This window comes from Meleagris gallopavo, chromosome 2 (assembly GCF_000146605.3).
Source record: "Meleagris gallopavo isolate NT-WF06-2002-E0010 breed Aviagen turkey brand Nicholas breeding stock chromosome 2, Turkey_5.1, whole genome shotgun sequence".
Taxonomy (NCBI): domain Eukaryota; kingdom Metazoa; phylum Chordata; class Aves; order Galliformes; family Phasianidae; genus Meleagris; species Meleagris gallopavo.
In genome coordinates, this window is record NC_015012.2 from 103,855,547 (window position 1) to 103,879,391 (window position 23,845).

At 56.8% G+C, this 23,845-nt stretch overlaps 1 protein-coding gene across 10 annotated transcripts; it reads left to right on the forward strand.

Moving 5' to 3' along the window:
• Positions 1-90: 90 nt before the first annotated feature.
• PTK2B (protein tyrosine kinase 2 beta) lies at positions 91-23,148 on the forward strand. 10 transcript variants are annotated; one of them, XM_031552639.1, is made up of 31 exons: positions 91-301; positions 10,184-10,431; positions 11,778-11,956; positions 12,039-12,126; positions 12,280-12,359; positions 12,506-12,568; positions 12,712-12,766; positions 12,986-13,126; positions 13,314-13,388; positions 13,460-13,561; positions 13,962-14,079; positions 14,489-14,528; positions 14,611-14,657; positions 14,768-14,821; positions 15,331-15,428; positions 15,515-15,599; positions 15,903-16,003; positions 16,088-16,203; positions 16,337-16,437; positions 16,514-16,603; positions 17,296-17,500; positions 17,605-17,713; positions 17,801-17,866; positions 18,452-18,577; positions 19,099-19,245; positions 20,059-20,094; positions 20,471-20,498; positions 20,764-20,819; positions 21,050-21,193; positions 21,957-22,037; positions 22,125-23,148. In XM_031552639.1, the coding sequence occupies exons 1-31, from the start codon at positions 106-108 to the stop codon at positions 22,338-22,340; spliced, it is 3,291 nt and encodes a 1,096-aa protein (XP_031408499.1). In that variant the 5' UTR covers positions 91-105; the 3' UTR covers positions 22,341-23,148. The 10 variants fall into 10 exon arrangements, with proteins under 10 accessions (XP_031408499.1, XP_031408500.1, XP_031408501.1 ...); XM_031552640.1 differs by having other exon boundaries at positions 20,773-20,819; XM_019613347.2 differs by lacking the exon at positions 91-301 and adding an exon at positions 468-555.
• The last annotated feature ends 697 nt before the right edge of the window (positions 23,149-23,845 follow it).

The window sequence follows — 23,845 nt, forward strand, 5'->3', positions numbered from 1 at the left end:
AAAAAAGGGTGGACTTTCAAAGCCCATCGATAACTGCATACCTCGAACTCGCTGGCAGGCGCCCGAAGGGTTCCTCTCCTCCAGCTGAGGTCGGCCAGCCTGCAGATGGCAGCAACCACCTGCAGCAACCGAACCGGTGGGGACCGCGGCCACCCACCCTACAGCTCGGAGGACACCCCCAGCACCGCTCCTGGGAGTCTCTCCCTGCTCCTTCACACCACTTCTCCTTCTCCATCCCAACACCGGCTGGAAGCCCCCCAGAGCCCTCCCGCCGTCCGGACCCTCCATCTCTCGGCCGAAAGTAAGTTGGTGCCTTCTGGCCTCCGACAGCCGCTGCTCGAAGCCGTTTCCCAAAGCGCCGCTCGCTCCCTGGTGATGGGAGAGGTGCTATTAATAAATCCCGTCAGCTTTTATCGCTTCGCTCTGTGCCAATGAAGAGGGCGGTTTGGGGAAGGGGGGAGGCGGGGGGAAACCTGTTTCTCTCCGGCGTTTCGTAGCTACGAGCTCGGCGCGGGAGCATGGGATGGCTCAGCAGGCTGTTGAACCAGCTCTCCTGTGAGTCCGGGGCTGAAGGTGGGGAGGGAGGGTTAAAGGGAGAAGGGTTGCTTGGTTTTTGGTGCATTGGGTTCATTTTTGGCATGGCTTAACCAAACCCTGTTCCGTGGGGCTGTGCTGGCCAGGGCACCGCGGTGGCGTCGCAGTGCCCGTCCCAAACTTGCACCTCCTTGGGAGTGCATGGAGAGGGAAAGGTGCACGTGGAGCTGTGCACCTCCCCGGGCAGAGCGATGCCTGGAGCTGCTGTCCCCTGCTGTTCCTGCTGGTCGGGGGACACCTATAGCCCACCTGCTGCCCCCTGCCCTTTGCTGGGAGATGTTGGCCTGTCTTAGAGTGGCCCTGTGATGTTCAGCACTGGAATTGCTTGGGGTCGGGCTGCCAGTGTGGCTCTGTGTGCGTGGGAGTGCCGCCGGTGGCACAGGGGTACAGCGGTGCCTTCAGTGCTCCTGGCCCCTAAGTGGGGGGTTGCCGTGCCCTGAAGCCTTCCTTGACTCTTTCCTCCAATTCTCAAAATGCAAAGGGACCCTTCAGCACCCGGCTGTGGGGTGCTTGGCTTCTGTCCAGCAGTTGCATTGCACCTCAGGGGGGTCAGCAGGGAACGCTTCTGTGACCCACTGTGGGGCTGTGCAGTGGGGTGCAGCCAGCAGGGACCCTCCAAGCACTGTGTGGGGAACTTCCAGAGGCTGCTTCTTCCAGTGATGGGGATCCATATGAGAGCAAGGGGCAGCGTCACCCCTCCTCATGCCAACACCCAACTTGCCTTCGTGTAGGGAAACCGCTATGGGGCAGGAGGTGGCTGTGGAGGGGAAATTCCCGGTAAGAACCCGTTCACCCTGCGGCTGCTGCTTGCAGCTGTGCAGTGGCTGTGGTCTGCTGAGCCTGAGGCCGAGAGGAAGGCGCCTGCGTATGGGCTTTGGGGATCTGCCTGTCTGCGGCTTTGCCTTGCTGCTTCCCCTACCGTGCTCAGCTTTCTGCATGGAAACCAGCCCATGTGGCAGTGCCCACCACCCCCATAGCACCCTGCTGCTGGGATCACAGTGCTGTGTTGTGGTGGAGAGGGGGGAGGGGAGAGCACACCTCTGCTCCCTCTTCCCTCCTCCTCCTCCAGCCCTCAATATCCAACACCAGTGCCATACTGTGGGGCTGGGGGCTGTGTGCTGCTGTGTGATCAAAGAGGGGCTCAGGTAGTGGGATGTCCCCAATGCACCCCACAAACGGGGCGGTGTGCTGAGGGTGGTGGTGCTGCCAGAGCCCTCCCTGTTGCCCCGGACGTTGGCACAGAGGTTCTTGCACCATCCTCATTTCTTCCTCATCCCCTTGCACAGCGCCGGGCTCCATGGGGGCCGCTTGCCAGCTCTTCCCAGGTAGGAGAGGCCCCATACGCTGGGCCCCGTGCCCAAATTCCCAACCTGTCCCAACCTGTTACGGGGTCAAGGGAGTGAGCAGGTGAGGGGTCCCGCTGCCTTCCTTGCCTCCCGCCCTCCTCTTCCTTCCCAGCGTCGTGGCCTCATCCGGAAGCGGGCGGTGGGGAGGAGTGGTTTCAACACCGGTTCCAGCAGGGGACACACTGCCCCAGGGCCAGTGGGGGCGAAGGCAGCGCCAAGGTGAGCAGCTCTGCTCGCTTTGGGGAGCACGGTGCAAAAAAAGAAAGGGGAAACACAGAGCTGAGGGCAGGAAGTGGGAGTGGGACGTTGCATCTCGGTGCTCGGGGCGAGCTGGGCCGCAGCGGGGCGGGAGGTTCTGTGATGTTTGCCCAAGGGTTGGGTGGTGTGTGCCAGCGTCGTCGTCACTGGGAGAACCCTGGGGATGGGAGGGCTGGGAAGGCGAGAGGGGCTGATGCCACACTGGGTGCCTGTGGGCTGCTCTGGGTGCTGCTCGGTGGAGTTTCTCCATTGCCATTGGCTTTGGGATAGGTCATCCAAGCAGGACGTGTTGCTCCTCCAAACCTGGCCCTATGCAGGTGGTGCTGCGGGGAACTGCCTGCATCTCCTGGTGGGGAGGGTCCTGTTGCCGGGTCCCCCAAGAGTGAGAGTGTCTGAGAGCTGGGCCAGGGCTGGGAGGACATGTCCAGAGCAGGGGGTGGGATGGACTACCAGGCATGGGGTTCTGGTGTTATGTGAGAGGTGGGGAGGACTCAGCCAGGCTGGGCCAGGGGGTATCCTAGGGCTTCCTGAGCAGGAATGCTGTGAGAGCCTTCCTGAGTGGGACAGGGCCTTGGTGAGGAACAGGAACACACCAGGAATGGTCCCATTTCCACCTATTGCACCTACAGCAGATGTACATGGCATACCAATGTGGTTCATGGGACAGCATCCAGCCTGGGTGCGTGGGGATGGATGCATGGGGCAGCAGTGTCCAAGCAGGAGCACACCGTATGGGATGCACAGTGCAAAGGTGTCCATGCAGGAGCACCCAAGTGGGATGGAGGCTGCAGGCCTCCCAGTCTGCAAAGGACAGAGAGGGATGCACAAGCCCATGGTGTTGTTGGTGCATGCATGGGGCGCAGTGCTGCTGTCCCCAGCCTTTGTGCTCAGCTGTTTTTCAGTGCTCCATGCTCAGGCTCGTGCAGGCGATGGGGGCTGGGGAAACGCCGTCTGAATCATGTTGCTTTTTCCCTCGCACACTTATTACTCACAAGGAATAGACGTGAACCTTCTGTGGGAAGAGTTGCTACGTTTCATCCTGCAGCAGCATGCCATGCTCAGGTCCCTTTCTCTGAGGAGCAGCAGAAGGGGGCTCGGCCCAAAACCCACAGGGATGTGTTTCCCTATGAAATTGTGGGGGGCAAAATTTGGGGTTTTTGTTCATAAAGGGGCAGCGCACTGCTGGAGGGAAGGCCACAGTGCTCTGTTTGGGGAAGAGGCTGCAAAGGGGGAAGAGGAACACTTGGGGATGTGCACAGCTCCCGTGAGCCACTGGGAAACCTCCCAGTCCCCACTGAAGCTTCAGTCAGCAGTTGGGAGCTGCGCCACTTCCTGAGCACTGTGCATCTACACAGTGCTGTGCACCTGCACTGCCACAGTGTGCAACCACCACAATTCAGATCTGACACAATGCACATCGAACACAATGCACAACTAATGCAGTGCATGTCTAACAAACACGGTGCACATCTAACAAGCACAATGCACAACCACCACTGTGCACAACCATCACTGTGCACAACCACCACCATGCACAACCACCGTGCAGATGCAGCCACGTTGCATCCAGCCCAGATAATTGTGAGGGGGACAGCCTATAAATGTTGCACAAACATTTTGTGGTGCATTGTGGCCATTGGGAAGGGGAAATGGCTTTGGGAAGGGGCTCAGGGGTGACTTCTGAGCGTGGGGTGACTGACGATTTTTCCAGGGTTTGGGGCTGTGGTTTGGGCTTGAGGTGCAACTCTGGAAATGGAGGCACATCTCCTAAAAATGGGAGATGTCTGTCTCTGAAAATGGGGGTACATCTGAAAGTAGGGATGTGTCTCTGAAAATGCGTTGGGTCTCTGAAAATGGGGATGAATCTCTGAAAATAGGGGTGCATGTCTGCAAATGGAGTGCATGTCTGGAAACAGAGGTGTGTCTCTGAAAATGGAGAGGTACATCTCTGGAAATAGGGGTACATCTCTGAAAATAGGATTGCATGTCTGGAAATAGAGATGCATCCCTGAAAATAGGGATGCATTTCTGAAAATAGGAGTGGATCACTGAAAATGGGAGCACATCTTTGAACATATGAGTACATCTCTGGAAATGGGGGTGTGTCTCTGAAAATGGAGATGCATCTCTGAAAATTCCTGGTGCCAGAGGGGAAGGGCTATGCTGCAGAACCTGCAGCTTTGCATTCTTTTGTGTGATTTCTGCCAAAAATGCCACGGCCTGCCCGTGAATTTTAAAGTTTTGGAGGAGGTGAGTTTCCCTAATGAAGCTGGCATGAATATGAGGAGTGTAATTAGCTCTAGCACCCATCAGCCTGGCAGAAGCAGGTCCTGGGGGCTGTATGGTTTTGTAGCAGCGCCTGCAGTGGTGTGGGGCACAGGCTGGGCTCCTGCCCCATGCCCCCATTCCCTGCCTACCCCAAGGATGCAGGACAGCATCGCGTTCCTGCAGGTTGCCTGGTGACGGGGATGCCTAGCGACCAGTACCAGCTGTGCCAACCAATGATGCTGCAAAGCCCTCCGCTTCCTTCTGGCGCAGAAAGGTTACCGGGAAATACGCCCACCCTGTTCCTGGGAAGCTGCTCCCCTCCCCAAGCTTTCGGTGCTGCTCGGGGTTATTTTTAGGCTGGTGGAGCTGCGGGAGCAGTGCTGGATGGGGAAGGCTGAGGCTGAACCCTGCTGCTGCCCTGGTGCTGTTCTCAGCCCCGTCCTCCCTCATCCCCCATGGATGCCCACCCCCCCCCCCAGCCTGATTTTGGGAGCTGCTGGTGTGCTCAACCCTTGTGTTCCGTGCTGCCGTGCCTTGGTTTGCTTGGGGAAATCCAAGAAATAACCAAGTGGTAGTTGCATTATTACTTGGCCAAGTGGTAATTGCGTTGTTAATTGTGAGGATGAGTGAGAGCACTGAGATTCAGTGCAGGGTTAGGGCACACCTACGGGGCACTGGGAATGTGGTCCTGCAGGTCCCATAGACTGAAAGCATTCAGCAGGGAAAACGATTGATTTTATCCCATTTCACTCAAGGTTTTGATGAAAAACTGCAGGTTCCACGTGGTTGCTGCTGATGTTGGAGGCTTTTAGGGAGGACTCTTCATGGGCACTGCAGTGGGGTCAGGTTTGAGACCCCCCTCGAGGGGAGAGCTGACAGCAGCTCACTGGGGACATTTTGACTCCAAACTCATGTCCCTGCTTTCCCCTCTGCATTGCCTTGCACGGGGGGGAGGGGGAGGATGTACCGGTGGGGAGCCTCGTAGGGAGCCCAGATGGCCCTGCCTTGTCCCCTTGCTGGGACAGAAACACAGCGCAGACAGAACACGCAGATCTTTCCCCCGTGCCTGAGTCACCTCTTCAGCGAGCTCCGGCCGTGGGCGTGATGGCAGCACAGCGTCTCGATTCTGATTCCTCAGCAGTGCTGCACGTATCGCCGTACCCAGCTGCTTGGTGCAGATCTGGGGCTGGGGGGGAGGGGGCTTCCTGAGCTGTTCTTGCACCCAGAAACACCCGTAGCAGTGTTTTCCTACTTGGAAAATGGGATTGCATCTCTGAAAATGGGGGCATGTCTCTGAAAATGGGGTGCATCTCTAGGAAATAGGGGTGCATCTCTGGAAATAAGAGCACCTCTCTTAAAACAGGGATGGTTCTCTGAAAACGAGTGCATCCCTGGAAATAGGAGTGCGTCTCTGAAAACAGGAGTGCATCTCTGAAAATGGGGATGGATCTCTGAAAATGGAGGTGCATTTCTGAAATTGGGGTACATGTCTGGAAATGGGAGTGATTTTCTGCAAGTGGGAGCACACCTCTGAAAATAGAGGTACATCTCTGAAAACGGGGTGCATTTCTGAAAATGATGTGCATTTCTGAAAATGGGGGTTCACTTCTGAAAATGGGGTACATGTCTGAAAATGGAGGTTCATCTCTGAAAATATGATGTGTCTCTGAAAATGGCGGTGCATCTCTAAAAGTGGAGGTGGTTCTCTGAAAATGAAGGTGCATCTCTGAAAACAGGAGTGCATCCTGGTGGAATGCTTAAACCCTCTGTAGGAGACACAACGAAGGGAGTTGTAGTTGTACTAAGCAAAGCATCAAATGGGTGGAAATGTATTAGGAGCTAGCCTTGATGCTGAACATGTTCAGTGGATGCTTGTTGGGGCTGACGTTTTGGGCTGTTGAGTTTTTGGTGTTTTGGGCTGTCTGCCAGCTTTTTGGGGGTCTACAAGTGGTTTTGGGATCTGCAAATGATTTTGGGGTCTGCAAGCAAAGAGGGCAGCCCTCCAACCCCCCTGGGGCAATCTGTCCCACCGTTGCAGCATGTGTCACTTCCTTTGCTTTGTGAAACACGTTCTTACTCTGAAGGAGCTGTCACATGTGGCCCAAACCCAGCACTCCAAACCCATCCAGCAGGCACCCAGCACCAACATTGCCTGTTGAAGTTGCTGCCAGGGTTCTCCTCCTCCTCACTGCCCCACTACAGGGCTGGACTCAACGCAGACCCCTGGATTTGGTGGTTGGATACATGAGGATGGGGGTTGGGTGGTGACATCCTGCTCCCCGCTGGGGACAGGGCTGAAGTGATGGATGGGAGCTGGACAGATTGGGGCAGATATGGGGAGCAGACGTTTGAGATAAGGCAGGTGTGCCCTGGAGCGTTCCTTGATTTCCAGATTCCTCTGCCCCGAGGCTGACAGAAGGAAGGAGAAACTGAGGCACGCAGCCTGTGCTGTGGGTCTGCGTGGGGTGGTGCAGCCCCGGTTATAGGACGCAGCCTCCAGGTGTGGGTTTTGCAGTGCAGTGCTATAGGTGCCACTGCCTCAACCCCTGCAGGAGCCTCTCTGCTGCCCCGGAACCATAACAATCCACTATGAGTCACTGAAATACCTGCACCGATGGGGCAGGGCCGGGGCGAGGCGGGCGGCTGTAAGGTCCCCCTATCTGTCCCACACCGTGGCATGGAAACGGGACCCTGCTGAAGAGATGAGGTAAATGGTGGGTGGGTCCTAGTTGTCCCCGTGCTTGGGTGCTTGGGGAGGAGGGGGGCTTGCAGCCCCAAAGCTGGCACTTAGGGGGTGGAAATGCAACGGGTTGGGGGCAACGCAGTAGTTTTGGGGCAATGTGGGGGGGTGGGGTTTGGGTGAACCGTGCCTCAGTTTCCCCACCTACGCACATGTGGGCACATGCGTGAGCTGCCTGTTGGGTGCTCACGCCTCCTCACACAGCAGGAAGCAGCAGCAGCTCCGTCAGCTCGGGGTGGGGACAAGGAACGGCCACCTCACCGTAAGTGCCGCTCACCCCCTCTTAGCCTTGCCCTGGGTGCCCCACAGGGAGCTGTGGGGCACAGACCTTCGCCCTTTGTGCCGGTGTTGGGATGGGAGGAGAGCTGAGAAAGGGCAAATTCCTCACACCGAGCTGAGGTCCAGGGGGATCCAACCCATCCCCCGGTGTGTGAGGATGGGTCACTCCACGATGTGGCTGAGATTTGGGGTAGGGTTGGAGGGAACAGTGCCAAGTATGACACTTTTCCACGTCTTAGGAGTGCATGGGAGCACCCAGAGGGACTTCCTGGTATGGGGCAGAGCGCAGCGGGGACGTCAGGGGTGTTCCAGCCCTGAAGGGTGGGAAGGGGCTGTGGGGGCACAGGGCTTGGTGGTGGAAGCGTTGCATGGTCATCTCTGTCCCCTTATGGCGGGTTGTCCCCAAATGTCACCGCTGCAATGGGGACGGAGCCGTGCTGCTGTGGGCTGTGTCACTGGTGCTGATGTGAGGTGGGAGCAGGGGGTGTGGGGATGGGGCTGGGGCCCCTTCTCCACCCAAAGGGCTGCACATGGTCAGGTCCTTGTGGGGGTGCCCAGGGGAAGGGGACATCAGCTCAGCCCCACACAAAGGGATGCGTTGGGATGGTGATGCTGTGTGAACAAATTTGGCAAGGGGAGAAGCCAAGGTTGGGAGGAGAGGCATCACTTTTGTGCACTGAGCTTTTGTGGCAAACCCCAAAAGGAAAGCTGAGGGCTGGGCTGGGGGTTGCTAATTCTGCTCAACCCTATGGCCGTTTTCAGCATGGTGGACAGGAAGCCACTAGCTAGCACCACAAGACCCCCCTCACACAATGAGAAATAACCCGGTGTGAAAGCATGTGTGAGAACATGTGCACATGCTGGTGCCCCCCCAGGTTGTGGTTGCACTGTAGCACCATCAGAGCAAAGCCAGACGCTGGGAAATGCTGGCTGTCCCCTGCTTGCGTCCATTGAGGCACCATGGGACGGCTGTCACACTGTCCCCAGCTGCTCCAGAGGGTGTCATAACCTCACAGTGCCATGGGGAGAGCACAGACCCTGCTGGTGCCACCCGCGCTGTGCCCTGTCTGCAGCACTGTGCAGGTCCCCATGTCACCCATCTGCCTCCACGTCCCATTGTCACCCACTTGCTTGCAGGTCCCCATGTCACCCATCTGCCGCCAGGTCCCCATGTCATCCACCTGCCTCCACGTCCCCATAGAACCTGCTGCAGGGCAGACCCCCAGCACCGTCCCCATCCTCTCTGTGCTTTCCCAGTCCCTCTCACCTCCTCCCCATGCCCAGGACTCCCTCCTTGGGGCCATTCCCTACAGCAGACCTGGGGTGACCCATGGGCCAGCTGTGCTCCTGTTTGCAAACAGCTCTGGACCTGTTTAATGAGTAACTGGAGGGCTGAGCTCCGGGAGGGAGAGGCCCCCGGGCTGAGCTTCCATGTTGACTGTTTCATGGCTGAGAAGTGCCTCTTGGCTGCTGGTGATACGTGTGCACTGAGTGTGCCCGGTCTCAGCCCGGCTGCATGCAATGGGATGGGGCAAGCGGTGCCTTTGCCATCCCTTGTGCCCTGCTCACGGCCCAGAAATCCCCACAAAATAAAGGAGGACAACCGAGACTTGCTTGGGATCTGTTATATCAACGCAGGCTAAATGTGGTTTCCAGTAGTTCTCAGCAAAAAAGCCAAACCACTTCTGTTCCGGCCCAAGAGATGCAGGCTTCTAGATTGTTTGCCCTCTAAAAATAAAAGAGTTGATCAATATAAATAACTATCGCCCTTCCGGGTGCGAATGAGTCCGAGCTGCTTGCCCCATTTTGCTCTGATCTCTGCAAAAAGCTCTCTGCTAAATGCAGCTCTGCCGGGGGGTCACACTGCACTGTCCCACACTGCAGAGCACGCACGGGCAAGCCTTGGATTTTGGGGGTGAGTGAGGGGCTGGGTGAGGGATGCTGGACCAGGAGGGATTAATTATTCCAGTTAATAGAGATGGAGATACAGGGGCACGCTGCTCTGGAGGTGGTGGAAATGAAAAGATGTTGTTTGTGAGGGGATGGGGTCGCAGAGGTATTGCTCTGGAGGTGATGGGGACATTTGGGTGTTACTCTGGAGGTGATAGAGATGTAAAGGTGTTGCCCCAGAGGTGCTGTGTACATGTGGGCACGTTGTTCTGGAGGTTGTGGGGACGTAGAGACATAGCTCCAGATGTGATGAGGACAAAGAGCTGTTACTCCAGAGATAGCAGAGACACAGCAATGTTGCTCTGGAGGTGGTAGAGACACAAGAGTATTGCTCTGAAGGTGATGGGAACACAAATGCATTGCTCCAGAAGCGCAAAAACATGCTAGGGGCACAAAGATGTTGGTCCAGAGGTGCTGGGGACATAGGGACATTGCTCTGGTGGTGCTGGGGATGCAAAGATTTTGCACTGGTGGTGCTGGAACCAAATGGGCACATTGCCATGGAGGTGCTGGACAAGTGGAGGTGTTGGTTCTGGAGGTGCTGGAAACATAGGGGCATTGCTCTGGGAGTGACAGATACAGAGATGTTACTCTGGAAGTGACATGGATGCAGAGGTGTTTCTCCAGAGGTCCCCTTTGTCACACTCCTTTGTCTCCATCTTCTCCTTCCTACCCCTCCTTCCTCTCTCCCCCTCCCCACCCGCCCCAGGTGTCCCCACCTGGTGACACGGCGCTTGTCTCCCCGCAGGGAAGGGATGCTCAGCCCCTAGCACCCCCCCAGCCATGAGCATGTCAGCCCTCCCTGAGCCCCTGGGCCGCCCACGGAGCAGCTCCTTCCGCAGCCTGGCTGGGACTCTGGAGGCCAACCTGGGCATGGGGACGCTGGAGGAGGACAGGGAGGAGATGCGCATCCTCAAGGTGTGCTTCTACAGCAACAGCTTCAACATGGGCAAGAATTTCAAGCTGGTCAAGTGCCCCGTGACAACAGAGATCCGGGTATGTAGGCATGGGGCTCATGGGGATGGGGAAGGTGGTGGGGACCTTTTTGTCCTTTTGACCTTTTTGGTGGCAGAGGGAGCACCCATAGTCCCATGGCTCCAAAACCTGGAGAGCAAGGAGATGGTCTAGACACAATTAGCAACCCAGTAGGCCCCTTTCTGGCCAGCAAAGAGCAGTTCCCATGCCATGGAGTAGACATAGAATCAATGAAGTTGGAAGACCTTTAGGATCGTCAAGTCCAACTGTCAACCCATCACACCATGCTGACTCATATGGAATCATAGAATCAGTGGGGTTGGAAAAGACTTCCAAGATCACCAAGTCCAACTGTTGGCCCACCCCCATCATGCCCATACCACATCTCTAAACAGAATCATAGAATGACTAAGGCTGGAAAAGACCTCTAAGGTCATCAAGTCCAACTGTTGACCTGTCCTCACCATACCCTCTAAACCATGTCCCTAAATAGAATCACAGAATCATTAAGGTTGGAAAAGACCTCCCGGATCATCAAGTCCAACTGTAGCCTCATCACCACCATACCCACTAAACCATGTCCTGGGATGCTTGGAGAGTTGGGGTGGTATCATAGCTCAGTGGGAGGCTTGGTTCTGTAGCAGCCCCTGTGTTCCCTCCACCCCAAAGACCTGGTAGAGAAGGGGTTGGAGATGTCTCACCATCTCCCCACATACGTGCTGTGGTGTCTCCATGTCAAGGGCCACATCCGTGGGGAGATGCTGAGACCTCCCCTGCCCCTTCTCCAGGGATGGACTCTACCACCTCCCTAGGCAGCCTCTCCCAGTGTATCACCACTCTTTTGGAGAATTTTTTCTTAATATCACACCCAAACCTCATCTGGTGCAAGCTGAGGCCATCACCTCTGTCCTAAAGTGTCCCTGCTGTCCTACTGCAGATGCCCAATGCTCCATATACTGCAGCTGATGCTATGCATCAGGGGTAGCTCTGCTGAGGTACAAGGGTGGAAACCTTGTACCTGATTAGGTTTTTACTCCTCACTATAACACACCAGAGAGCTTGGGTGAGACGTGCAGGCTGTGGGTTGGTGTAGGGCAGGCTGAAGGCATCTCCGGAACCTCAGGTGGAGACTGCAGAGGCTGTGGTCTTGCAAAGGGGCTGTGGGTTTGTAGCATTTCCTCCTCGTTTTTGAGATCTATTGTCTCATGCAGAACGTGAAGGCTTAGGATCGAGTCCCTTTCACAGGGGCAGTTTGTATTTGAGAGGGCATGGGAGGTACTTTGTAAAGGAGAAACCACAGCAACCAAGGGGTCAGCCCTTGGCAGCTGCAGGGCTCTGAGCCCCGCTTGCTGCATCCCTGCCCCCAGGAGGTGATCAGATCCATCCTGGTGAGCGGCCGCATCGGGCCCAACATCCAGCTGTCCGAGTGCTACGGGCTGCGCCTGAAGCACGTCAAATCAGACGAGATCCACTGGCTGCACCCTGAGCTGACGGTGGGCGAGGTGCAGGAGAAGTACGAGTGCCTGCACCTGGAGGCCGAGTGGAGGTAGGGGATGGGGACCTGGGCACGTGGTGGGGGTCCCTCTGTGTGCCCCCCACAGCTGAGCGGGACTGTGCTGTGCCCCCAGGTACGACCTGCAGATCCGTTATCTGCCTGAGGACTACATGGAGCGTTTCTTAGAGGACAGGACCACACTTCTCTACTTCTACCAGCAGGTTCTTCAGAGCCCCCTACCCACTCCTGGCATCGCTGGGCTTCACCTCTCCCCCAGCCCAGCACACCCCAAGGAGGGATCCCAATGTGCATGCACCCCTGTGAGCATCCCCACCCCCTGCCCCCACCCCCTCAGCTCTGTTTCTCCCCATCAGCTCCGCAGCGAGTACATGCAGAACTACGCCAGCAAGGTGAGCGAGGGCATGGCCCTGCAGCTGGGCTGCCTCGAGCTCAGGTACGTTCTGCTGGGTGCTTGGGGAGTGGGAGCAGGAGGGGACTTCCAGCACCCAGCTCGGGGGGCAGAGCCCTGGGGGGAAGCACGTGGAGAAGGGGTGCACGAGGATACACAAATAGCTGTCTGACATCGCTCCCTTCCTGCAGGAGGTTTTACAAGGACATGCCCCAAAATGCACTGGATAAGAAGTCCAACTTCGAGTTCCTGGAGTGAGTAGGCACAGCTCGTCCTGCAGCCCCTGTGCTGGGAGCAGCCCTGCTGCACCGTGCATCCCCTGCTTTGTTGCTGCAGCCCCCAACGTGTTCTCAGTCTGCACGTGGCCCTTGACATGTGCATGGTCTCTGCTCTGCAGGAAGGAGGTGGGCTTGGACCTGTTCTTCCCCAGCCAGATGCAGGAGAACCTGAAGGTGAGGGACGTGCACACGGAGATGGCTGATTGCCTGCGGCGAGCAGCTCTGGGTGCAGGCTGGGTGTGCATGCACGTGTCAGTGCCTGGGGGTGGTCTTGTGTGTGTGCACACATGGTTGTGCATGCAGATGCATGTGCATGTCTGCAGCTGAGTGCATGCATGTCTGTGTGCACGTGTGCATCCCATGGCACACACCTCGTCCCTGCTCTGCCCGCAGCCCAAGCAGTTCCGCAAGATGATCCAGCAGACGTTCCAGCAGTACGCACTGCTGCGGGAGGAGGAGTGCATCCTCAAGTTCCTGCATACACTCTCCACCTTTGCCAACATTGACCAGGAGAGCTATCGCTGTGAGCTCATTGTGAGTGCACGGTGAAGGGTGCACTGGGGTCTTTTTGGGGCTGGGGGCACTGCGGGGGGCTGCTGCTGCACCCATGCATTCAAGGTGGGTGTGCGCTGCCTCTCCCGGGCATCACAGTGGGGAGGGGTGAGATGGATGTGGAGAAAATCCCCCCAGAATGTGCATCTTCCCTCTGTCCCATGCACAGCAAGGGTGGAACATCACGGTGGACCTTGTCATTGGGCCGAAGGGCATCCGGCAGATGACAAGCAAGGAGGCCAAGGTAGGGGGGTCCAGAGGGGTGAGGATACCCCCAGGGCAAATGCTGGGGTCTGACAGCACTTTTGCCTGCAGCCCACCTGCCTGGCTGAGTTCAAACACATCAAATCCATCAAGTGCTCCAGCGTAGAGGATGGCCAGGCTGTGCTGCAGCTGGGGCTCAGCGGCACCCCCCAGGTGAGGCAGCTTTGGCACTGGGGGGGGGACATATGCAGAATTTTGTAGGTGGGGTGGGGATGGCCGTGGGATGGTGTCTTGTCCCTGCAACGGACAGCCCCATTCCCACTGGGGGCTAGGTTAGGGTTAGTTAGTTTTAGGGTTAAGGTTAGGGTTAGGGTGGGTTAGGGCTCCTTCCTAGAGCCATGACCATGATGGTGCTCTGGGCCCCACCAAAGTGCCTGGATTGGCCCTGCCAGGGGATGGGGTTGAGGATGGGGTACCAGCTGGGATGGTGCTGTGCAGTATGGGGAGGTGGTACCCAAATCATCCCAAGGTACAGAAGAGGGGACATCCCCTGGGCTCCAGGTTTTGGAGGCAATAAACAACCTCTGTTTATTGTCCCTATCACCTGCCCCAGTCCCTGGCCATCAAAACGTCGTCTCTGGCTGAGGCAGAGAACATGGCTGACCTCATTGATGGCTACTGCCGGCTGCAGGGGGGCCTGGACACATCCCTCATCGTCTTCCCCAGGAGAGGTGAGTCATCTATGGGTACCTATAGGTGCAGGCATCTCCCTGCTTTTGGATGTCCCCACCAAGGCCCATTGGCAGCCCATCCATGCCCCATTCCATGCCTTCCTCCCCTGCCCCAAGGGCTTTCTCTGGAGCTGCAACATCATCTTAACTTCCCAGCCATTAGCCCAACCTGAGACCCTGCACACACTCTGCATGTGTGCTTGCACCCAGTTTACCTCTAGCCAAGGGGTGGTGGCATTTCCATAGCAAGAGTTTTCCTAACACCTTCCCAGACAACATGGGGAGTTGCTGGGGAGCAGGGGGGTGGCTGCCCCTTGTCTGCATTGGAAGGAGGGACACAGGATGCACACTTGCACCCCCTGGGGCGCATGGCCCAGCTGGGAGGTGACTGCCTGTTGTCCTCCCACAGAGAAGGAGAAGAGGAGCAGCCTTCCACGGATCCCCATCCCGTGAGTATTGCAGGGGGTGCTGGAACCCCTGCCTTGCCCCACTGTGCCCTGCTTGCTGACCCCAACTTCCCCCTGCCTGCAGGCACCTGGAGGAGCGGCACTCTGCTGTATCTGACAGCCTCAGTGTGGGTGAGTTGGGGATCCCCTTCTTCTCCTCTGACTGTGGGTAGGGAGCTCTGGGATGGGCACTTTGGCTTTCCCTGGTTGCATCTCTGCCTGCTGCCTTCTTCTTGCCCCAGATTCTGAGATTTATGCTGAAATCCCTGACGAGACCTCGCGCCCGAGATCTGGAGGTGGGTGCCACCCCTTGGGTGCCCTCTTGCCCATCTCCCTCCAGATGCCATCTCCCTGTTCTCCCCTTCCTCCTGCTTGTCCCAGTTTCCCACTGCATCTTCAACAGTGCCAAAATGTGGGGGCTAGGTTTTGCCCACTCTGCCCACCCTACCCATGATCTCCAACCCTTATGTCCATCATCTCCCTATGCCATACATCTCTCCCTGTGTCCATCATCTCATCTCCCTATGCCCACCATCTCCCTATGCCCATCATCTTCATATTTTCCCCTTCCCCTTGCCCACTCAACTTCCCATCGCAATCCCACCAGATCTGGGGTCTAAGTTTTGCCCACTCTGCCCACCTTACCTCCTGGAGGTACACACTATGGAGCAGGTCCCATGGGACTCTGCCTTGGCCAAGGGGATGATGGAGCAGATGTGCACCCAAAACCTCCCGCTTAGCACAGGGAGGGGTGCGAGCAGCTCCCCCTGCCCCAGCAACCAACGGTGCAACCTTCTTCTCTCAGCCCAGCACTACGGGATCTGCCGGGAGGACATCACGCTGGGAAGGATCCTGGGGGAAGGCTTCTTTGGCGAGGTGTACGAGGGCACCTACACTAACCCGGTGGGTGTGCAGTGCTGCCTCCTCCCCACCCACCTCCTCTGTGCCCGGGGGGAGTGGGGTTGAGCTGCCCCCATCTCTGCTTGCAGAAAGGGGAGAGGGTGAATGTGGCTGTGAAGACGTGCAAGAAGGACTGCAGCCCTGAGAACAAGGACAAGTTCCTGAGTGAGGCAGGTATGTCATTGCAATGCAGAGCAGGATGAAGAAGGGGTCCCATACCCTCCGTGCTGTGACAGGGTTTCCCCAGATAACTGTCTTTTGGGGGAAGAAATCTGCTGGAATCTTGTGTGAGGGGAGGTGGGCACCATCTGTGCGTAAACCCGTTGAAACCCTATTGTGGACAGCAGGAGCTACCTGGCTGTTCCTGCTGATCTGGCTCTGTCTGCATGTCACAGAGCTTCCCCTGCACCCCTGGTGGGGTTGGGGCTGCTGGAGGTTCCCCTGTGGTAGGGAACCTGAGGCAGGGTCTCCCCACAGTGCTGATGAAGAAGTTGGATCACCCCCACATCGTGAAGCTCATTGGCATTGCAGAGGAAGAACCCACCTGGATCATCATGGAGCTGTACCCCTATGGGGAGGTGTGTGGCTGATGCTGCTGGGGGCTGTTCCCCCCACCTTGGTGCTGCCTTTCAGCCCCTGAGCCCCCACCTGTCCTCTTGCAGCTGGGTCAATACCTGGAGCAGAACAAGCACTGCCTCACCGTGCCCACGCTCGTCCTGTATGCGCTGCAGATCAGCAAAGCCTTGGCGTACCTGGAGGCCATCAACTGTGTGCACAGGTGAGGTGGGAGCAGCAGGGCAGCAGCAGGGGCTGGTAGCACCCCTTGCAGACTCGTTTTGCAGCCAGAGGAGCTGGTTTCTCTGGATGTGGTGGTCCAGCCTTCATTCCCAGTCAAAGTACTGTCCTTGCAGGGACATTGCAGTGAGGAATATCCTGGTGGCCTCCCCAGAGTGTGTGAAGCTGGGTGACTTCGGACTCTCCAGGTACATCGAGGATGAGGAGTACTATAAAGGTAAAGCAGTAGGATGTGGGCTTGTGTCAGCCCATCTGCAGCCATAAGCATGGCTGCCATCTATCTGTCCCTCCAGCATCCGTCACCCGTCTCCCCATCAAGTGGATGTCTCCCGAGTCCATCAACTTCCGACGCTTCACAACAGCCAGTGATGTCTGGATGTTTGGTAGGCAGTGGGATGGAGATGGGATGGGTCCTGGGCACATCTGGAGGCAGCATCATGGTGCACAGGGACATATTCTGCTCTGGTGTGGCAGTGATAGCTCAGCCTTGGGGAAAGGCTCCTGGAGCAGAACGTTTGCAGTTCCAACTCCTCAATTTGGGATGCTCTACTGTCATTGGAAGCATCCTGCACTCAAGATGTCAACCTGTTACCCTGGAGGTTTTCAAGGAACGTTTAGACTTTCTGTTGAGGGACATGGTTTAGTGAGAGCTATTGGTGATCGGTGTATGGTTGGACTGGGTGATCCTGTCTTTTCCAACCTTGGTGATTCTACGGTTCTATGATTCTAACTGGGGGCATCCCAAACTTAAGATGCTCAACCATCATTGGGAGCAACCCCCATTTAAGGTGCTCAGCCCTTACTGGGGGCATCCCACATTCAAGATGTCAACTGCCATTGGGGGCATCTCTCATTCAAAATGCTTAACCATCACTGGGGGCATCCTGCATTCAAGATGCTCAACCATCATTGAGGGCATATTGAATTTGAGATGCTCGAGGATCTGGATTAAACATTACTCCCTGAAAACATGCAGAGCCTGGCTCTGTCACCAGGCCACCAAAACCTTGGGCAAGGGGATGGTCCCTAGAGTGGTAACTGGCATCATCTGTGACTTCTCCCCTGTGCCTTGCAGCCGTGTGCATGTGGGAGATCCTGAGCTACGGCCGGCAGCCCTTCTTCTGGCTGGAGAACAAGGACGTGATTGGGGTGCTGGAGAGGGGCGACCGCCTGCCCAAGCCCGACCTCTGCCCACCCATCCTCTACACCCTGATGACGCGCTGCTGGGACTACGACCCCAGCGAGAGGCCCAAATTCAAGGACCTGGTTTGCAGCTTGAGGTAGTGGGAGAGATTTTGGGGCACCTTCCTCCTCCACCCGCCCATCCCATTCATCTCCCTGCATCAGGGCATGGCACTGAGGTCCCCTCTCTGTCGCCCTGCAGTGACATTTACCTGATGGAGAAGGAGCTGGCAAAGGAGCAGGAGCGGAACAACCGCCACCGGCCTCCCAAAATCATGGAGCCACCAACTTCCCAGGAGCCGCCCCCCAAGGTGGGACATGAATGCAGAATGCTGCAGGGCAAAATGAGGTGCCTCCTTGCTTGCACCCCCCTCACCTTTCTCCCTCTGCTCCCACAGCCCAGCAGACCCAGGTACAAACCTCCACCCCAGAGCAACCTCCTGGCACCCAAACTGCAGTTCCAGGTAAGGCTGTATGCCCCAAGCAATCCACGGGGAACACAAGGGCTTGGCCCCAGGAAGCTGTGCCCAGAGCTCCAGCCTCTAGAGCTGGTGGCTTTTGGGTCTCAGAGCCACCAAAAGCCAGCAGGACAGCGCACTGCTTCGGGCTCAGTCTTATTTCTGCCTCAGAGCTCCAAGAGTGGCTTTTGTCCCAGGGCAGGGCAGTTTGCAAAGCTCCCCTCATCCTGTTGTTTGCAATGCTCTTCCCATTCTGTTATCAATGCTCCCCCATCCTTTTGGCAATGCTCTCGCAGTCCCATGTGTATGCATAGCTGCAAGGAGAGGAGGTTTGCTGCACTCTAGTGCTGCCTGCAGCTGAGTTTGTACCGTTCCTTGGAGCATCCCTACACTCTTGGATGCTTTTTGGAGCCAGGCAGGGGTTTGGGCAGGAGCATAGTTTTGGGAGCAAGCGTTGTGGCAAAGACAGTCCTATGCTGCTCCTCTGTGATGTTCTGCTGTGAAAGCCTCTGTCCCACACTCTTTGCTCTGTCCATGTGTCCGTCTGTCTGCCTGCTCCCATGGCTTTGTCCCGTGCCCGCCTTGCCACAGGTGCCTGAGGGTCTGTGTGCGAGCTCACCCACCCTCACCAGCCCTGCCGAGTACCAGTCTCCAGCCAGCTCCCTGCACACCCCTCCGCTCCACCGCCACAACGTCTTCAAGCGCCACAGCATGCGGGTAAGAGAAGGAGCCGAGGGGATCACGAGGACTGCACCGAGGAAGGGGCTCGGCGGGGGAATGCTCTGTGCTTGGCACTGCTGCTGCTTCCAGCTGTGTACCTGATCCTGCACTGCACTGCTTGAGGCCGGAAGGGCTGCCATGATGTTTGCATGCATGCGCACCAAAGTGGAGGTGTGGTGGTGGAGGAGATGCTGGCATGGAGTACCCAAAATCCAGCTGGGGTGCTCCAGGGATGGGTGGCTGCAGCGTTGTCTCCTAGCGTTTAGCTCCTCAGTATCACTGCATGGCCCCAGAATCAGGGGCAGGTGATGCCCTGCATCTGGTGATGATCTGCTGGATGGTTTGGCACAATCCCAGCATCGTGAGCATCTGCACCACGGGCACAGTGCACTGCTCTGGTGCTGAGCTGCATGCCCAGGAGCCCGGAGCATGGCTTTGCATGTACAGAACTGTGCCAACACCGCATTGGGAGGCTCGTGGTGCTGAGCCCCCCCCATCTCTGCTGCTCCATCTGCCAGGAGGAAGACTTCCTGCGTCCCAGCAGCAGAGAGGAGGCACAGAAGCTGTGGGAGATGGAGAGGCTGAAGATGCGGCAGGTGCTGGACAAGCAGCAAAAGCAGATGGTGGAGGACTACCAATGGCTGCGGCAGGAGGAGAAATCCCTGGTGGGTAACATTGGGCTGGGGACAGACTTTGGGCTGGGTGCTCCCAGCTCTCGCATTGCCACCATGCACCAAGCTACAGCTTGCTTCGTGCAATATAACCACAATTGCAGCACGCTGCAATCACAGCAGGTGTGCAGCTGCAGTGGTTTGTGCACAGCCAGATGTGTCAGGGCGGCCCCCATCACCAACCCACTCACACCTCTCTGTGTTCTGCACCTCGCCGAGCTGCGATGGGAAGCAAACGCTTTGACACCTGCGCAATTTTTTAAACGCAATTGCATCTTCACGAGCTTTTATAACGCTTTTTAAAGCCAGCATCAAGGTAGCTAATGTGTGACTAATGCACCAGCGGCAGCGAGATGGAAAATCTTTTATTAGCACGACTGACGCAGCCATGGAGCAGTGCCCAGCTCTAGTGCTGCAGCAGCATTTTGGGGAGCAGCAGCTCGGGATCCTGGTGCCCCATGGAAGGGATGAAGACAGGGACAGGTCCATGAGGGGCTGTGGGGCTGCAGATACGGGCCATGCTCCTGGGGTGTGCATTTGGGGTCTTCTGGAGGCAGGAAAACCATAAAGGTCCCCAGAGATCAGAGATGGATTTTCCTGGATGATGTTGGGCAAAGCGAAGGGGGGAATGCTTCTTTTTCTGTTGGGAATTGGGATGAAAGAATCAGAATTTGGGAAAGTTTTGCCATGAAGGGAGTAGAAGGAAGGGAACAGTTCTCCAGAGGTCCCCGTATTTCCCTTTCCTTCCCTTTTCCCTTATCTCTCCCTTTTCCCATCACCTCTCACAAACCTTCTCCCCTTTTTCAGGACCCGACAGTGTTCATGAACAACAACACTGCTCTGGTGAGTGCTGCCAGCCCCAGAGAACCCTGTTGACTGCATTCATCTGCAGAGGGTCCCTTCTCCTGGGGGTGGGCAGGAGATACGTACAGCTTGCAATGGTCCCTGCTGCCCTTTTTCCGGCCCTGCTCTTGGAAACATTTAGGGATCGCTGGGGTCAAATAGCTTTCTGTTGTCATGCTGGGGAATCCCTGTCCCCCAATTGCAGAAAACTTGTCCAAAACTCTTAATGGGGTACAATCAATGCTTGCAGTCCAGACCTGCCCCCTGAAGCCCCCTGGAATGAGGATGCCTCCACCCTGAGGCAGTGCCTCCTCCACTCTTGCTCCTCTGAACAGGATTTCCCACCTCTCATTTGCTGCTGTTTCTTCCCCTGCAGCTGCTCCCGGAGAAGGAGACAGATTACAGTGAGTGTCCCTGCTGCCTTTTGCATCAGCCCTGTTCCAGCAATCCCAGATCATCACCAGGAGTGGCTCTGCCTGCCCCAAGGGCTCTGCTGTTCCACAAGTGGGGGGCTGAGCTGCAGGCATCCCCTTTTCCTTGCTCTGATGGTGGAGGGGAGGTGGCATACAGCTGTGTCAAGTTGGGGTGTCCTGAGTGGTGTGGGGCATGAGGGACATGCACACACGTCCAGGGAGCATCCAGAGTAACTCTCCTTCCTTTCCCTTACTGATGGTGTAGCGGAGTTCACGGCCCCCCCCCAGAAGCCTCCAAGACTTGGGGCACAGGTAAGACTTCCTCAGACAGCCACTGTGGTCCAAGTCTTCCTCCATAACCATTTACTTCTGTTCGTCTGCAAGATAGGACTTCTTGGACCAACTAAGCAGTGTCCAAGTTGCGGGTGGGGGGTGGATGGGTCTGGGGTGCGGAGACCGGCCAGGGCTCTCCACCGATGTTGGTCTATTCCTTCCTTGCTCCCTTGCTATCCTGAGCCCATCGTGGCCCTGTTCTCTGCCAGTCCATCCAGCCAGCTCCCACTGCCAATCTGGACCGCACGGATGACACGGTGTACAGCAACGTCATGGACCTGGTGAGGGCTGTCCTGCAGCTGAAGAATGAGATCAGTCTCCTGCCGCCAGAGGGGTACATCCTCGTGGTGAAGGTAGGGGAAGCAAAGGGAAAGCAGGCCTCCTGTGGGGATCGTGAAGGGGAGCTGGGAATCAGCCTGCTGAGCAGCTCCCACTGAGAATTCTTTTTGGAAAGACTTACGTGTATAGGAGGGAGCATTAGCAACACACCTTGGGTCCTTGGGTCAACGGTGGGAGCAATTCTAGGATGTCTTGTTCCTTCAGTGGCTCCTAGAGTCAATGACAGGAGAATTTCCAACATGCCCTGCTCCTTCCCTGTGGCCTTGTGTCAATAGAGGAGCATTTCCAACATGTCTTGCTCCTCCAACGTGTCCTTGTGCCAATAGCAGGAGGAATTCCAACGTGCCTTGATCCTCCACTGAGTCTTTGGATCAGTGGTAGGAGCAATTCCAGTATGCTGTGCTCCTCCATTGGGTTCTTGGGTCGAGAGTGGGAGTGTTTCCAACATGTCTGGCTCCTCCATTGCGTCCTTGGGTCAGCGATGGGAGCACTTCCAATATATCCTGCTCCTTCTTTTGGTCAATGGTAGAGCATTTCCAATATACCCCACTCTTCTCTTCTGTTGAGTCCTTGGACCAATGGTGAGAGCATTTCCAACACATCCTTTGGTCCAGGTATCAATTCCAGAATGCTCTGTTCCTCCATTGGGTCCTTGAGTCCAAGGGGAGCATTTTCCCCCATTCTTCTCTCCCCACTGGGATCCTTAAATCAGCATCAGGGACTGTGCACCACTGTCCTGTGCCTGGAGCCATTCTAACCCTACCACTCACCCCACAGAACGTGGGCCTATCCCTCCGCAAGCTGATCGGCAGCGTGGATGAGATCCTGCCCATCTTGCCCGCCACTTCCCGCACCGAGGTAGGGCTGCAGCAGCCCCATGGGGATGGGAATGGGGGAGGGGGCTTGGGGACACCCCCAGCTATAACCTCTGCACGTCATGGCCAGATTGAAGGGACCCAGAAGTTGCTCAACAAGGACTTGGCTGAGCTGATAAACAAGATGCGCCTGGCACAGCAGAACGCCGTCACCTCCCTGAGCGAGGAGTGCAAGAAGCAGATGCTGACAGCCTCCCATACCTTGGCTGTGGACGCCAAGAACCTGCTGGATGCTGTGGACCAAGCCAAGGTCCAGGCCAACCTGGTGAAGCTGTGCTTGGAGTGAGGGAATATGAAGGGGTGGGGAAGGAGAAGAGGAGCAGAGGCAACGCCGCATTGGTCGGTGGCGATGGGAGGAGAGCGGTGTGGACGAGCTGGCTTCTGTGTGTCTCCCGTGGCCTCGCCGCCTTGTCCTCCATGTCCCCCTCCTCCTGCAGCTGCTTGTGTCTTTAGCATCATCTCGTCAGTCTTCTGAAGAAAGGAGGTGCCTGGTGACACGTCCCTCCAAAGGACTGGGGGTGGCCTGGCTGTCCCCAAAGGTGGATGAAGGTCCCTTTGGCTCAGTGGCACCAATGGGGCTGTATGTCCATTCGGTGGGCCCAATGGGGCTGTCCAGTGGGTCCGTGTGTCTATCCAATGGGTCTCCATGTCCGTCCCATGGCCCCTCCCAGGGGCAGCACATCCAACTGGGGACCCGCGCCCTGCTGCTCGGTGCTGGGAGCTGTGGACACGGTGACCAGGGGAGCTGGCTTCCCGGGAGGGGCTCACTGGAGGGACTGTTTGCATTTCCTTGTACATTATATAGAAGAGTTTATTTAATAATGGGCGTGCGTCGGGTTGGTTCTCGCATCCAGCCCCAGCCTGGGGAGTGTGGGAGGGATGGGTCCCTGTGCCCGCAGCCGTCAGTGCCACAAACCAGCCGGGAGAATGGGGCCTCTTCCAGCTGAGTTTACTCCAAGCTACTCTATGTAAACGACAGCAGCAACAAATTCTCTGTTCGGTTTGTGCTTGAATTGGAAATCGTACGGTTCGGGCTTTTCCCCAGCATCTTCCCACAACGCTGCTCGCGCTGGCTGAGATAAACCATGCACCAAGTCCTGCTGTGCCTTTGCTTGCTGACGTCCCCCTCTCCTGGAAAAGAATGCAGGCTGGACTCCAGAACCCTGCAGCAAGGGTGTCCCTTGTTCACCTCTGGTCGTAGAACCACTGAATCATTCAGGTTGGAGAAGACCTCCAAGATCCACGAGTCCAACTCCAACCCACCCCCCCATGCCCATCCCTCAGTGCCACATCCCCACAGTTCTGGAACACCTCCAGGGACGGTGACCCCACCACCTCTCTGGGCAGCTGTGCCCCTGCATCACTGCTCTTTATGAGAAGAAATGTTTCCTAATATCCAACCTGGATCTGCCAGCTCTGGAGCCCCACCAACTCCCAGATCCATGCAAGGTACCACTCTCCCTGTTCCCATGCCAGGTCTTGCTAAGCAGAACTATTTTTGGATATTTGTGCTTTGCCTTTCAAAGAGCATCAGGAAATCATGGCAAGTTCAGAGTGGAGGCAGTTGGGAAACATTCTGGGGGACGGTACAATCAAGAGGATGGGTTCTCCATAGAGAAGGGTGTTTGGGGTGCTTGCTGTGTCACACTGGAGTTCACTCCAGAGCTTCTGCTCCATCCCCAGCCAGGCAGAGCTTTGCTGAAAGAGGGATTTTGGTTCTGGAGGCAACCAGCAAGGAGTTTAGAAGGGCTGATGTGGAGAGGAGATGAGCACACCGGGCTCTGCAGAGCC

Excerpts from the sequence above, each read along its gene's own strand:
- PTK2B (XM_031552639.1), top strand. The coding sequence starts at position 106 with ATGGCAGCAACCACCTGCAGCAACCGAACCGGTGGGGACCGCGGCCAC. Across the intron at positions 13,389-13,459 it reads TGACAAGCAAGGAGGCCAAG|CCCACCTGCCTGGCTGAGTT; the intron begins GTAGGGGGGTCC and ends TTTTGCCTGCAG. Across the intron at positions 13,562-13,961 it reads GGCTCAGCGGCACCCCCCAG|TCCCTGGCCATCAAAACGTC; the intron begins GTGAGGCAGCTT and ends CACCTGCCCCAG.